Raw genomic sequence first — 13,774 nt, 5'->3', positions numbered from 1 at the left:
AGACGACAACTTTGCGTGTTGTGGCAAATGCCACAACAACGGTTCTTTGCTTAAGAACAATGTCAGGTAGTAGGAAAATACCCAGTTAATAATAGGCAATAGTTCTTTGCAGGAATGCAGATATTAATAAATAGGCAGTTTCAATTGCAGAGAAATTGATGGGCAATAATGGACAATGTCCTTATGTGGCAAATAATAGAGCAATATACCCAATGTGGCAAAGAAGAGGTTAATAAACGGCAGTCTCTCAGTATAACAGTCAGTGAATAATAGGCAGTATATGGAGAAAACACCAAACAAAAGTTCAAAATTGGTGTGAAAATGTCACTGAACCACTTCACAACTTAATATATATAGTTTTGGTAAATGGTATTATCACTTTTTTGACGAAATTCGGCAGGAGCTTGAAGAGCAACGTCACTGGGCCCGCCTCCACGCAGTAGGAACTTGCTGTGAGGTAAAAATTCAAAAATCACACCAAAATGGCGGGCGGAGTGTGTCACAGTACGGCACGTTTCTGATTGGTCGCTCGCAGCAGGCGGCAACCAATCAGACACTGGACACTGTTGACGTCACTTATCTCCGGACATTAGCTCCGGAAATTAGCTCCGGACATTAGCTCCGGACATTAGCTCCGGACAGGAAGTTGGCACAAATTGCAGGAAGTAGTATTCTAGGCAATTATATATTAGATTTTTTAAATTTTATGGATTACTCTCCTTTCTGGTTTTAGTCATTGTCCATTTTAAAAATAGGGTTTTAATCAATTTTAGCTTTTCTTAACAATTATTAATAATATACTTCGAATAATATAATCTATATTTATGATTACCACCAGTATATGTAACTAATTTTATATGCGCACGTGCATGTGTAGTAACATGTGTGCATATGGAAATATTGTAACAATATTATTTGTGCTGTTGTATTTTTCATGCTATATATATATATATATATATATATATATATATATATATATATATATATATATATATATATTTATTTATTTATTTATTTTTTTTTTCTAAATATTTTGTGGTTCTAATTTATACATTTTTTATTAATTTTTTTATTAATTTAGTGCCCACTTACCTTATCATGCTAATCATTCTTGACCTTTGCGTCGGTGCTCCAGGGACGGACGTTCGGATCTGGTTGTCTCGGATTTGGTCGCTGCGGTTGAGGGGTTGGAGTCTTTTCCGGATCAAGCATGAATGTGCTGCATGAGAAATGATACACTTTGTTTATATATATATTTAAGTGTTGAGTATATTCAATAGATATATGGCATATACATGTACACATTTACAGATTATGGTGTATATGCATATGGGTGAACATGGATCTTGTTTAGTCTGTCTATATTCGCTAACATGTCACCCAACATTTGCTCAGATGTGTGTCTATATGGTGATTTTTATCTCCTTCCCTTCTTTCCCCTCTCCTTTCCCCCCCCCCCCCCCGTTCCTCTTATTCATGTCAGGTACATATACATTTCCACATTATAGTTTGGATAATTTGTACCATTTCATTTATACAGTGCTGTCATACCACTTTATAGATTTTATAATTAGAAGTATAGGTACGCGGTATTTTGCGACTGTAATTACATCCAGATAGGTCCCCAGTACATCACATATTAGAAGCGGCAGGGTTATTGTTTCGATAAGTTTGCTGGCTCTATTCACCTGCCTGAGACTCGGTCCTTGATGGTGCGCATGCCTGGTTGCTGTGAGGGAGCTCAGTCGCATGGCGTCTCTGTTGCTGTGGTGACGTCGGGTACTCTGCCCCGTACGTCCGGCTGCATGACGCGGGCGGCGGAAGCTCCGGATCGGTGCAACTGCGCATGCGCCGGCTACATCCGGGCCGCAGCGCTCGGTAAGGGAATCATATAAAAGGCTTTCTATTTGATACAATGGCTACCCCCTGACGAAGGATTTAGATCCGAAACGCGCGTCGGGGTGCGCCATCTCGGGACCCGGGCTGACCCCTTTTGCACAGGTATATTATATATTCCACCCTTTACATTGCCATATTGATATTTAGCTTCAGTTGTGGGACTGTGGCTAGATATGACTTACAGAGCATTGCTCTACATTCAGTATTATCACTCTGGCACCTGGTGTTGTGTTATTCTGAAGCTCTCTAGCTACCTATAATCTTCCCCAGTTGCACCGTCTGCACACTACAAATTACAACTATAGCGGTTCTATTATATCCTCTCTAGCTATTCATAGCACTTCCCTATTCGCGCTTATTGCACACTACCATTGCACTTGCAGTTGCACTTTATTAACAATAGTTGCACTTATTTTTTATGCACTTTGGCAAGGTTGCTATAAGCCTCCAGGTTTCTCTGGACATTTCTGCACGTTGCACTTTATACATTATTTACACAAATATAGTGTGAGCAGCACTTGAGTGGCCGCATATATATATTTTTATATATATTCTTTTGTATTTTGTATTTTTTTATTTTTCTAGTAAATTGTTTCATCCACTGTTTTTACAAAAACATTTTTTTGCAGTTATGCACACAATTTTAGTTTGTGGATAATCCCCTTTTACTATTTTTTGCACCAAGAGTGGATAGGGTATAAGTTCACATACATATATAGTTGCTTTATATATATATATTTTTTTTTTTGTACCATATCTCTAATATAAATCTGTGTCATACCTATTTTATATAATTTTCTTCTGGGTGTTATATGTACCTGATGTTTGATTGTTTTATATAAATTGGGTCAGCCTGTACCATCTCCCACATTGTTTTAATTATCTGTTATTATTGTCCTGATTGTGCGCACAATTGTTATATTTTGAATTTTATTATCTTTATATTTTTTTGCCAATAAGATATAATAAAGGCATTCTTTGTATCTTAACTCTGCCTGGTAGCCTTTCTTGGGTAACTCTATATTGGCTGTGGTTGTCCTCTTCTGGTTCACTTGTGGCTTCCACACTCTTTCTCCACAGAACGCTAGTCACTGGCACAAATTATATGCACATATATATATATATTTCTTTAAACAATCTTATTAACTATTGGTATACAGTGATTGGTACATCTGTGGTTGTTGTCTAGCATAGGACAGAGGTTGAATGCTGGGACTGAGAGTGGGGAGATAGATTAACCCTTGCAGGCACAACCCCAAGTCACGTGTGAGAGCGGGCACGTGACGAATAAGTGACACCACGGAGAAGGGATCCGTGACATATATATTAAGAAATTAAAGTTTAAAAATTTTATCAACCAGCCTTGTACCCCTATTAATAATAAATAAATCTGCATATTTCATATCGCCTTGTCTGCAAAATTCCGATCTATAAAATTAATTCATCTGATTGGTAAACACTGTATTGTGGAAAAAATAAAAATTGAAATGTCAGAATTTCTGTTCTACTGTCCTTGCAGGTTGGACAGATGCAGATTCTACGACAGCAAATTGCGAATGAATTAAATTACTCCTGTAAATTCGATTCCAAACACCTGGCCGCCGCCCTGGACAACGTCAACGAGTAAGAGAGAAAAGTGTGATCTGCTGGTCCCAGATATCCGTCATTAACCGCTGTCCAGCCTGGAGGGGCACAGTTGTAGTTATGGAACGAAACGCTACTATCTGCTGCTAACAGAGCACAGTACATGGAGCCTCTGCCGGCTCCTGACTGCACACAGCATGTGATAGGGCAGAACATGCCGAGGTTGACGATGGATATCGGGCAGAGAAAGTGGGACTCGCAGGCTTTCCCTATAAGTGGAAGGGGGAAGTGGGACTCGCAGGCTTTCCCTATAAGTGGGCGGGTGAAGTGGAACTCGGAGGCTTCCCTATAAGTGGGCAGGGAAGTGGGACTCGCAGGCTTTCCCTATAAGTGGGCGGGTGAAGTGGGACTCGCAGGCTTTCCCTATAAGTGGGCGGGTGAAGTGGGACTCGCAGGCTTCCCTATAAGTGGGCGGGTGAAGTGGGACTCGCAGGCTTCCCTATAAGAGGGCGGGGGAAGTGGAATTCGCAGGCTTCCCTATAAGTGGGTGGGGGAAGTGGGACTCGCAGGCTTTCCCTATAAGTGGGCGGGGGAAGTGGGACTCCCAGGCTTTCCCTATAAGTGCGCGGGGGAAGTGGGACTCGCAGGCTTTCCCTATAAGTGGGCGGGGGAAGTGGGACTCGCAGGCTTTCCCTATAAGTGGGCGGGGGAAGTGGGACTCACAGGCTTTCCCTATAAGTGGGCGGGTGAAGTGGGACTCGCAGGCTTCCCTATAAGTGGGCATGGAAGTGGGACTCGCAGGCTTCCCTATAAGTGGGCAGGGAAGTGGGACTCGCAGGCTTTCCCTATAAGTGGGTGGGGGAAGTGGGACTCGCAGGCTTCCCTATAAGTGGGCAGGGAAGTGGGACTCGCAGGCTTTCCCTATAAGTGGGTGGGGGAAGTGGGACTCGCAGGCTTTCCCTATAAGTGGGTGGGGGAAGTGGGACTCGCAGGCTTTCCCTATAAGTGGGCGGGGGAAGTGGGACTCGCAGGCTTTCCCTATAAGTGGGCGGGGGAAGTGGGACTCGCAGGCTTTCCCTATAAGTGGGCGGGTGAAGTGGGACTCCCAGGCTTTCCCTACAAGTGGGCATGGAAGTGGGACTCGCAGGCTTCCCTATAAGTGGGCAGGGAAGTGGGACTCGCAGGCTTTCCCTATAAGTGGGTGGGGGAAGTGGGACTCGCAGGCTTCCCTATAAGTGGGCAGGGAAGTGGGACTCACAGGCTTTCCCTATAAGTGAGTAGAGAAGCTGGACTCACAGGCTTTCTCTATAAGTGAGTAGAGAAGCTGGACTCACAGGCTTCCTCTATAACTGCACGGGGAAGTTGGACTCACAGGCTTCCTCTATAACTGCACGGGGAAGTTGGACTCACAGGCTTTCTCTATAAGTGGGTAGAGAAGCTGGATCATCACGTTTTCTCTAAGTCCTGGCAGCATTTGAACACTATATCAGATTATAGACCTGTGTGTGTTTCCCATCTTGGCTCGTTCACTTCTATCTTATACAGACCTCGGGTCGGACATGACATCGCTTCCCACCAGTGTGTAGAAGGGGTTGCGGTGGTCTGTATCACCCCTTATATGATTCTTAGCTGGTGCACAATTGTCAGGATGGGACCTAGGATTTCTCAGAGATGTTATTACCCAGCGCTGCTTTTTCTTTTGTGCAGAGCGATTCTCTCGGACATCCAGGCACATTACAAGGACCCGTCCCTGCCGTGCCCCAAGGAGGACAACACCCTCCTGTACGAGATCACGGCCTACCTGGAAGCTGCCGGGACGCACAACCCCCTGAACAAGGTGGCGCCTCCTCACCCTTGTCCGATCTGTAGATTGTGGAGTGATTCTGCCGCCGGTCACTGACCTCAGCATGTCTCTCTTCTTCCAGATTTACATCACCACTAAGCAGTTGTCCTTCTTTCCCGTCGTCAACTTCCTTTTCCTGATCACTCAGATACCCAAGCTGCAGTACAGCAAGAATCTGGGTAACGTACGGTGTTCTGTCATTAGTCTGTCCACCAGCGGATTGTAGAACTATAAGTCTCAGCACACATTATTTTAGCCTGCTGAGACTTGTAGTTTCACAATCACTCGAAAGCCAATAGTTTTAGGTCACAGATCAGCACATATTGTCTTACCACACCCATGAGTTCCAGACCACACCCATGAGTTCCAGACCACACCCATGAGTTCCAGACCACACCCATGAGTTCCAGACCACACCCATGAGTTCCAGACCACACCCATGAGTTCCAGACCACACCCATGAGTTCCAGACCACACCCATGAGTTTCAGACCACACCCATGAGTTCCAAACCACACCCATGAGTTCCAGACCACACCCATGAATTCCAGACCACACCCATGAGTTCCAGACCACACCTCCATGTGCTCTCTAACCCCCCACCTCCCCGCTTACAAAAGCATAAACCAACTGAAAGCATCTGCATTTGCAAAGTGAATTTAAAGGCATAGATTATTACACAGCGCCACATCAGTCCTCTGGTTGTCTGTGGTATTGCAATGCTAATCTTTTTACTTAAAAGTGTACATGCATGTCACACGTCGGGCGTATGGAGCGGGCTCAGGATATGAGCCTGCAGCGTACTTCTCATTACTCGTATTACACAGCCGACATCTCTCTGTAAAACAGCAGCGATCAGAACTAAGCTCCATTCGCTGCAGTCAATGTTGGACAGCAGTATATAGGACAAATGGCCGTGCCGTTAGGGGCACCCGCGACACGATTATGAGGTGCTGATGGGCCGCCATGTTGTCACTTTCATATGTCTGACAGCCACAGAGCTGCTTCATTGATTTCTCACCATAACATCACTATGGATGTGATCTCATCATGTTCAATTACGTATACTTAAAGTGGAACTCTAGTAGATACATATCTGACTTGATGTATGTGACAAAATGGCATATTTTAAGTAAAAAAGAAAATCTTCTATAGAGAGATGAAAACCCCTTTGGCACTGCTCAGAGACTTCTGTCACAGGACATCTGGCACAGCATGGTAAGCATACACTACCATTGGATTATAAAGAGATAAATGGCTCCCAAAGTCTCCCCATGTGTGTCCACAGGGGTCTGCAAGCCAGAGCTTATTGTCAGATTTTTATGAGTAGGAATCTCTGGGCTGTGCCAAAGGGGCTGATCTTTCTATTGAGGTTTTTTTCTGGAAAGATCAGATTTGATCAGTGTGATTTTTGGACAAAAATCGGACTGCTCCTAATATTAGAGCGGCTCATGATTTTGACGTGACTGTGCCTCATCGCCAGGTATGACTTGCAAGAAGCCGGCCGACGCAATCGACTGGCCGCCATTAGTACTCGGCCTCCTGACGCTGCTGAAGCAGTTCCACTCCCGATACACCGAGCAGTTCCTGGCACTTATTGGCCAGTTCATTCGCTCATCGATGGAGCAAAGCACGAGGTGAGATGACCACAGCGAAAAGTCTACACTGCCCATCTTTGGGGTCTAGAGGGACGGCCTCAAGGTTTCGTTTTGTTGGTTACAGCCAGAAGATTCCCGAGATGCCGGCGGACGTGGTTGGCGCACTCATGTTCCTTGAAGACTATGTCCACTTCACCAAGCTGCCACGGAAGGTGAGTGTCCACAGACAGCGAGACTGGAATACTTTCACATAGCATAAACATCACAATTTTCACCTTTGGTGACCCCTTTTTTTTTTTTTAAATTTATGTATTTTTGGCTAAAAAGATTTTCTAAATTTGCATCAAAAATTGTAAACTTACATTAAGTCACTCCTGGGCAGGGAGACCGGAATACATTAATGGGGTTCTTGGTTAAAACAAGTTATCACCGATCCATTGGCTTCACAGGATAGGTGATCGCTTAGGTCCGACCATTAGAAACAGCACCGATCGGAAGAATGGGGACGTTTTATCCCTGACAGGACACTTTTATCACTATTTTAAAATGCAGCGGTAGGTGGGATTTCTGACCGCAGCTCCATTCATTCTCTTTGGGGCTTCCAGAAAAAAACAAGTGCAGCCACAGAGTGAATGAATGGATCAGTGATCTAGTCGGACATGCCACTCCAGTCTAATGGGGATAAAAAGTTCCACATTTTGCTGAATGGGTCCAAGCAGTCAGACCCCCACCAATCAATACGTTATCACTTATGCTGTGGAGAGGTGATTACTTTTTTCCACAGGAAACCCCCTGTAAGTGCATCTCCGCCGCTGTGTACAAAGCATTAAAACTCTAATGGAAATAAAGAATATTCTCCTAATTAATATCAGAGAGAACAAATGACCATCATACACAACACAATCCACTATACCAAGACCAATATTACCACATACTGGAAGAAATACCACTACACCATGACCAGACCACATAATGACCGAATAATACTACATACAAGGGACAAATACCACCACACTGTGAACAGATCAGATATTACCACCACACAGTGACCGAATATTATAACATATTAGGGCAGCGCGGTTCAGAGGTTAGCACTGCAGCCTTGCAGCCCTGGAGTCCTGGGTTCAAATCCCACCAAGGACAACATCTGCAATAAGTTTGTATGTTCTCCCCGTGTTTACGTGAGTTTCCTCTGGAGTCTCTGGTTTCCTCCCACATTTACAAAGACATACTGCTAGGGAATCTAGATTGTGAGCCCCATCGTGGACAGTGGCAATAATGTCTGTAAAGCTCTGTGAAATTAATAGCGCTATATGAATGAGTAAAAATAAATAAAAATAAATATTACCAGCATATAGGGACCAAATGATACCACATACAAGGAGAAATACTGCCACGCCGTGACCAGACCACAAATTACCAACACATAGTGCCCGAATACTACAATATTGATTATGAATACAAACCACAATACTAACAACACTGTTATTACCACCAGTGACAATGTACACAGTGCCAGTGTATAGGTAATACAGTGATCACCAGTGACATTATACACAGGAGCTCTGTATATATTGTATAGTGTACGGGTAATACAGTGATCACCAGTGACATTATACACAGGAGCTCTGTATACAGCATATAGTGTACAGGTAATACAGTGACCACCAGTGACATTACACACAGGAGCTCTGTATATAGTGTCAGTGTACACATAATACAGTGATCACCAGTGACATTATACAAAGGAGCTCTGTACACAGTATGTAGTGTAAGTGTACAAGCAACACACTGACTCACCGGTGACATCTGTAGTTGAGGTCTTTTTTTCTTCATCCAGTGCAGACCGCCATTATCTTCCAGCAAAGACTCGTCTCTGCAGAAAATAACAGCTATAGCTGATCGCTTCCAGAGCACATTCCCCACTATTTTCCTCGACTTCTATACTATGTCAGATGAAGAAAAATAAGACATAGTGCCACCCTGCTCAGTAGCAGGACCCTTTTGTTCTCTCCATGGAAGATAGTAAGATCAAAAGTAAATTACAGCAGTAATAATGTCCCCTGATTGGCCCCTACAGCAATTATGTCCCCATTTGCCACCATAAACCAATAATGTATGTTCCTCATCCTGACCTCAATGCAGTAATTATGTCACCCATTTATTTAATAAGGTGCCAGATCCTTGGCCCCTTTATTTAATGTCTCCATCTTGGACCCCAATGTCCACCTTAATAAGGTCCCTATCCTGGGCCCCTTCCAGTAATAATGTCCTCATCCTGGGCCCCTTTATTTAATGTACCCTCCCTGGGCCCCTATGTCCGTCCCAATGGCCACTACCTTGCCCAACTACACAGGGGGGATTCTTCTCACCTTCTTGCGCTCCCCAGCATCCTCTTTTGGCTTCATATTCGGCGTGGTCATTACAATGGCTGCCGACTGCAGCTGTGACAAGGCGCTCTGCTCTGTGACAGGCCGCGCACTGACGTCACATAGCAGTAACATTGTAAGACCGCCGGCCTATCAAAGGCTGCAGGAGTCATTTAACAAAACTGCTATGTGACTTCAACACATGGCCTGTCACAGAGCAGAGCGCCCTGTCACAGTAGCAGCCGGCATTCATCTTGATGTGCGTTGTCGCCAGGGTCGGCTCCAGGTTTTCATGGGCCCCTTTAACACATGCCACGATTCCTGATGCACAGATAAAAAACAGATATAGTACAAAATATAGGCACCACACAGTGCGCCATACAGTATTACGGGCACCTCATAGTCCTCCATACAGTATTATGGTCAACCACATAGTCCTCCATACAGTATTATGGGCACCTCATAGTCCGCCATACCATATTATGGTCAACACATAGTGCTCCATACAGTATTACGTGCACCTCATAGTCCTCCATACAGTATTATGGGCAACCACATAGTCCTCCATACAGTATTATGGGCACCTCATAGTCCTCCATACAGTATTATGGTCAATCACATAGTCCTCCATCATCCATGTAGTACAATTCACTTCACATAGTATAATGCACCCACAGTTCTTCATATAGTATAATGTATTCCCCATAGTCCTCGATGCAGTATAATGCAGCCCACATATAGTATAATCATGCCACGCCAGAGTATAATGCAGCTACCCCACAGAATATATTTCAGCCCCCAAGTATAATGTAACCCCCAGAGCATATAATGCAGCCCCCTCATATAGTATAATGCAGCCCCTGCATATATAATATATGGTAGTCCCCTGATAGAGCATAATGCAGCCCCCATAGAATATAATTTAGCCCCTCCATAGAATATAATACAGCCCCCCCATAGAATGTAATACATCCCCCGATAGAATGTAATACAGCCCTCCCCAATAGAATGTAATACAGCCCCCCCCATAGAATGTAATGCAGCACAGCCCCCATAGAGTGTAATGCAGCACAGCCCCATAGAGTGTAATGCAGCACAGCCCCATAGAATGTAATACAGCACAGCCCCCATAGAATGTAATGCAGCCAGCCCCCCATAGAATGTAATGCAGCACAGCCCCCATAGAATGTAATGCAGCACAGCCCCTCTAGAATGTAATGCAGCACAGCCCCTCTAGAATGTAATGCAGCACAGCCCCCATAGAATGTAATGCAGCACAGCCCCCATAGAATGTAATGCAGCACAGCCCCCATAGAATGTAATGCAGCACAGCCCCCATAGAATGTAATGCAGCACAGCCCCCATAGAATGTAATGCAGCACATCCCCCATAGAATGTAATGCAGCACAGCCCCCATAGAATGTAATGCAGCACAGCCCCCATAGAATGTAATGCAGCACAGCCCCCATAGAATGTAATGCAGCACAGCTTCCATAGAATGTAATGCAGCACAGCCCCCATAGAATGTAATGCAGCACAGCCCCCATAGAATGTAATGCAGCACAGCCCCCATAGAATGTAATGCAGCACAGCCCCCATAGAATGTAATACAGCATAGCCCCCATAGAATGTAATGCAGCACAGCCCCCATAGAATGCAATGCAGCACAGCCCCCATAAAATGTAATGCAGCACAGCCCCCATAGAATGTAATGCAGCACAGCCCCCATAGAATGTAATGCAGCACAGCCCCCATAGAATGTAATGCAGCACAGCCCCCATAGAATGTAATGCAGCACAGCCCCCATAGAATGTAATGCAGCACAGCCCCCATAGAATGTAATGCAGCACAGCCCCCATAGAATAGACATAAAGAAAAAAAAATCCTCACCTCTCCCGTTCCCAGCGCAGGTCCGGTGCACTCAGCGACTCTCCGGCTCTGCAACGCTCAGGACAGAGAGGCTGAGCGCACAGTGATGACGTCATTGCGCCCTCTGCCCTGAGACGTCGCAGAGTCAGAGGGCGCTGAAGACGCTGCAGCTGCCGCAGGAACCAGGAGAGGTGAGTATTAGAATGGGGGCCCGATGCCAGCGCTGGAATCGGGGGGGGGGGGGGCCTGGTCGTGGCGGCGGTCGACGCCGCCCGAGGATTTAAAGGGCCCGCGTCTTTTTTTTTTTTTTTCCTCCTCCTCCTCTCTGGGTCGGGGCCCACCGGGCATTTCACCGGTATCCCGTTGGGCCAATCCGACCCTGCACACATGGGAGATTTTAAATGAAAACTATGCTGTCAATCAAGGAAAAGGGGGTGGAGATAGCTGAAAAACATGGCTTTCGAAAAAGTGCACAAAGCCACATGGCCTCACCCACAGTGCACAATTTCTGGTAAACGAACCAGCAGATTTGGATAGTATGGTCCCGAGCCATCATTGCGGTTTCTTCAGTTTTTGGGCACATCTTATTCTACTCCCTGCCTGGAGTAAGGTTTCTGGAGCAGTTTTTCAATTTGATTCATTTTTAGACAAAACGTGCAACTCTTTAAAGACTCTGCAACTTTTGGTGCTGAAAAATCGTAAAGAACGGTTAAACACTAAAATAGTGATCAAGATATTGGAAATGATGACTCGGGGAGGGGGGGTGCGGACCCTCAGGTTAGGGGGCTATGCATCTGGGATCATTAGTCCAAGGCCGATCCCTGGTGGCTTCTCTCCGCCTCGTTCCGCTGGACTGACAGGTCTGTGCGTATATGGACACAGTAAGATAGACCTGTCCATCATGGGGATCGGGGCCACCTCAGACTAGTGATCTCCATGTTTTTTGCTTTTCTCGCAGGTGGTGGATGCTCATGTGCCTAACTTCATCTTTGATGAGTTCAGAACAATCCTTTGATGAGGAGACGGCTGTGAAGTTCTCCATACAGCGCCGTACCGCGGACCGGGCCCACGACCAGCTTCTATAACCTTACTGGTCATAATGACTAGTCTCCCAGTTGGTTGCCTGCATATCCCTCATTGACCCAACATCCTTTCTGCAGAAGAATATTTGCAATGTCAATAGCACTTATGCATATAAATAGTCATCTCTAAATGACAGTTAGGCAATAAACTAATAGATTTCATAATAAAATGAGTCTGATTATTTTCCATGTATTTCGGCCAGCACAGGTGAAAACTTGAAGGGTTTAATAAGGGCAGAACTTCTAACAGTTTAACCTTTTTAAAGCTTCAATTTCTCTGCAAGGACAGAGCCGGCAGGTTATGATTCACAGATGACGGCATCCGCCTTTAGAAGGGATATGATTGCAGACAGTGTTATTATTGGATCCAATGTATAAGCAGAAGTCCCTTCCAACTGTGTGAATCTACAGTTAGGTGGATTCATAACTGGCTCAGTGATCATACTCAAAGAGTGGTAATAAATGGTTGCACATCTAATTGGAAGAGTGTTTCAAGTGGGGTACCACAAGGCTCTGTCCTGGCTCCAGTGTTGTTCAACATTTTTATAAACAATCTACATAAGGGAACTAAAAGTAAACTAATCAAATTTGCAGATGATGTAAAGGCAGGAGGGATCGCTAACACTAAGGAAGACTGAAAAAGGGTTAAGAAGGATCTACATAAGTTTGAACAATGGGCAGAGACTAATAGAATGGTATCTAACAGGGAGAAATGCAAAATTCTACATCTGGGCAAGATAAACAAAAATTACATCTGCAGAATGGAAGGAATAGAACTAAGGAACAGCACGTGTGAAAAAAAACTTGGGTATACTAATAGATCACAGACTGTGCATGAGTCAACAGTGTGATGCAGCAGCATAAAAAGGCAAACGCAGTTCTGGGATGTATTAAGAGAAGCATAGAGTCTATATCACGTGAAATAATTACCCCCTCTACTCCTCCTTGGCCAGGCCTCATCTGGAATACTGGGTCCAGTTCTGGGCACCACATTTTAGAAAAACATCGAAAAACATTTGCACATGGAAATACGAGAAGCAATGGAATGATGCTGAAAGGGAGAAGATACAGATTAGATATTCTAAAAAAAAAAAATTGAGGGTGATCAATGAGTGGAACAGGCTGCCACAAGAGGTGGTGAGTAGTGACGAGCAAACGTGCTCGGATAATGTTTTTGTTTAAATCATGTTTATTGAGTGAAGCAAGAAGAATAAAAGTAAACGATGCACTCTAGTATATCAGCAAAATACCAGGTAAAATTACACGTTAGACAAGAAATGTATTACAGCAACATCATGTATCTTGCACTTAACATTCTAAAAAGTAATACTACTGATTGATATTATAATATGTTGACCGTAAAGAACAATTGAAGAGAATAATAACCTATATTAATTCTCATTATGACTATTCAGTAATCACAATGCATATTCAAACTAAAGAAGGGGTGGAAAACAAACAAAGAGATTAGAGTAGAGAAGAGATAGAGGGGTAGAAAGAAGAAGAGAGGATTGGGTAGGGTAATGGGGCA

The 13,774-nt window shown here is 44.5% G+C and overlaps 1 protein-coding gene across 5 annotated transcripts in view; it reads left to right on the top strand.

Moving 5' to 3' along the window:
* WASHC5 (WASH complex subunit 5) overlaps positions 1–12,413 on the top strand; it is a 92,079-nt gene extending 79,666 nt beyond the window's left edge. For all 5 annotated transcript variants that reach the window (XM_069731883.1, XM_069731885.1, XM_069731882.1 and 2 more), the window contains 6 exons: positions 3,419–3,522; positions 5,191–5,320; positions 5,409–5,505; positions 6,809–6,962; positions 7,048–7,135; positions 12,120–12,413. In XM_069731883.1, the coding sequence (XP_069587984.1) occupies positions 3,419–3,522; positions 5,191–5,320; positions 5,409–5,505; positions 6,809–6,962; positions 7,048–7,135; positions 12,120–12,176 (630 nt within the window). In that variant the 3' untranslated portion in view covers positions 12,177–12,413. The remainder of the gene's footprint in view (positions 1–3,418; positions 3,523–5,190; positions 5,321–5,408; positions 5,506–6,808; positions 6,963–7,047; positions 7,136–12,119) is intronic.
* The last annotated feature ends 1,361 nt before the right edge of the window (positions 12,414–13,774 follow it).

Source organism: Ranitomeya imitator, chromosome 6 (assembly GCF_032444005.1).
Source record: "Ranitomeya imitator isolate aRanImi1 chromosome 6, aRanImi1.pri, whole genome shotgun sequence".
In the NCBI taxonomy this organism is placed as follows: domain Eukaryota; kingdom Metazoa; phylum Chordata; class Amphibia; order Anura; family Dendrobatidae; genus Ranitomeya; species Ranitomeya imitator.
The sequence above is the reverse complement of the archived record's forward strand: the minus strand, read 5'-3'. Positions and strand labels throughout refer to the sequence as shown.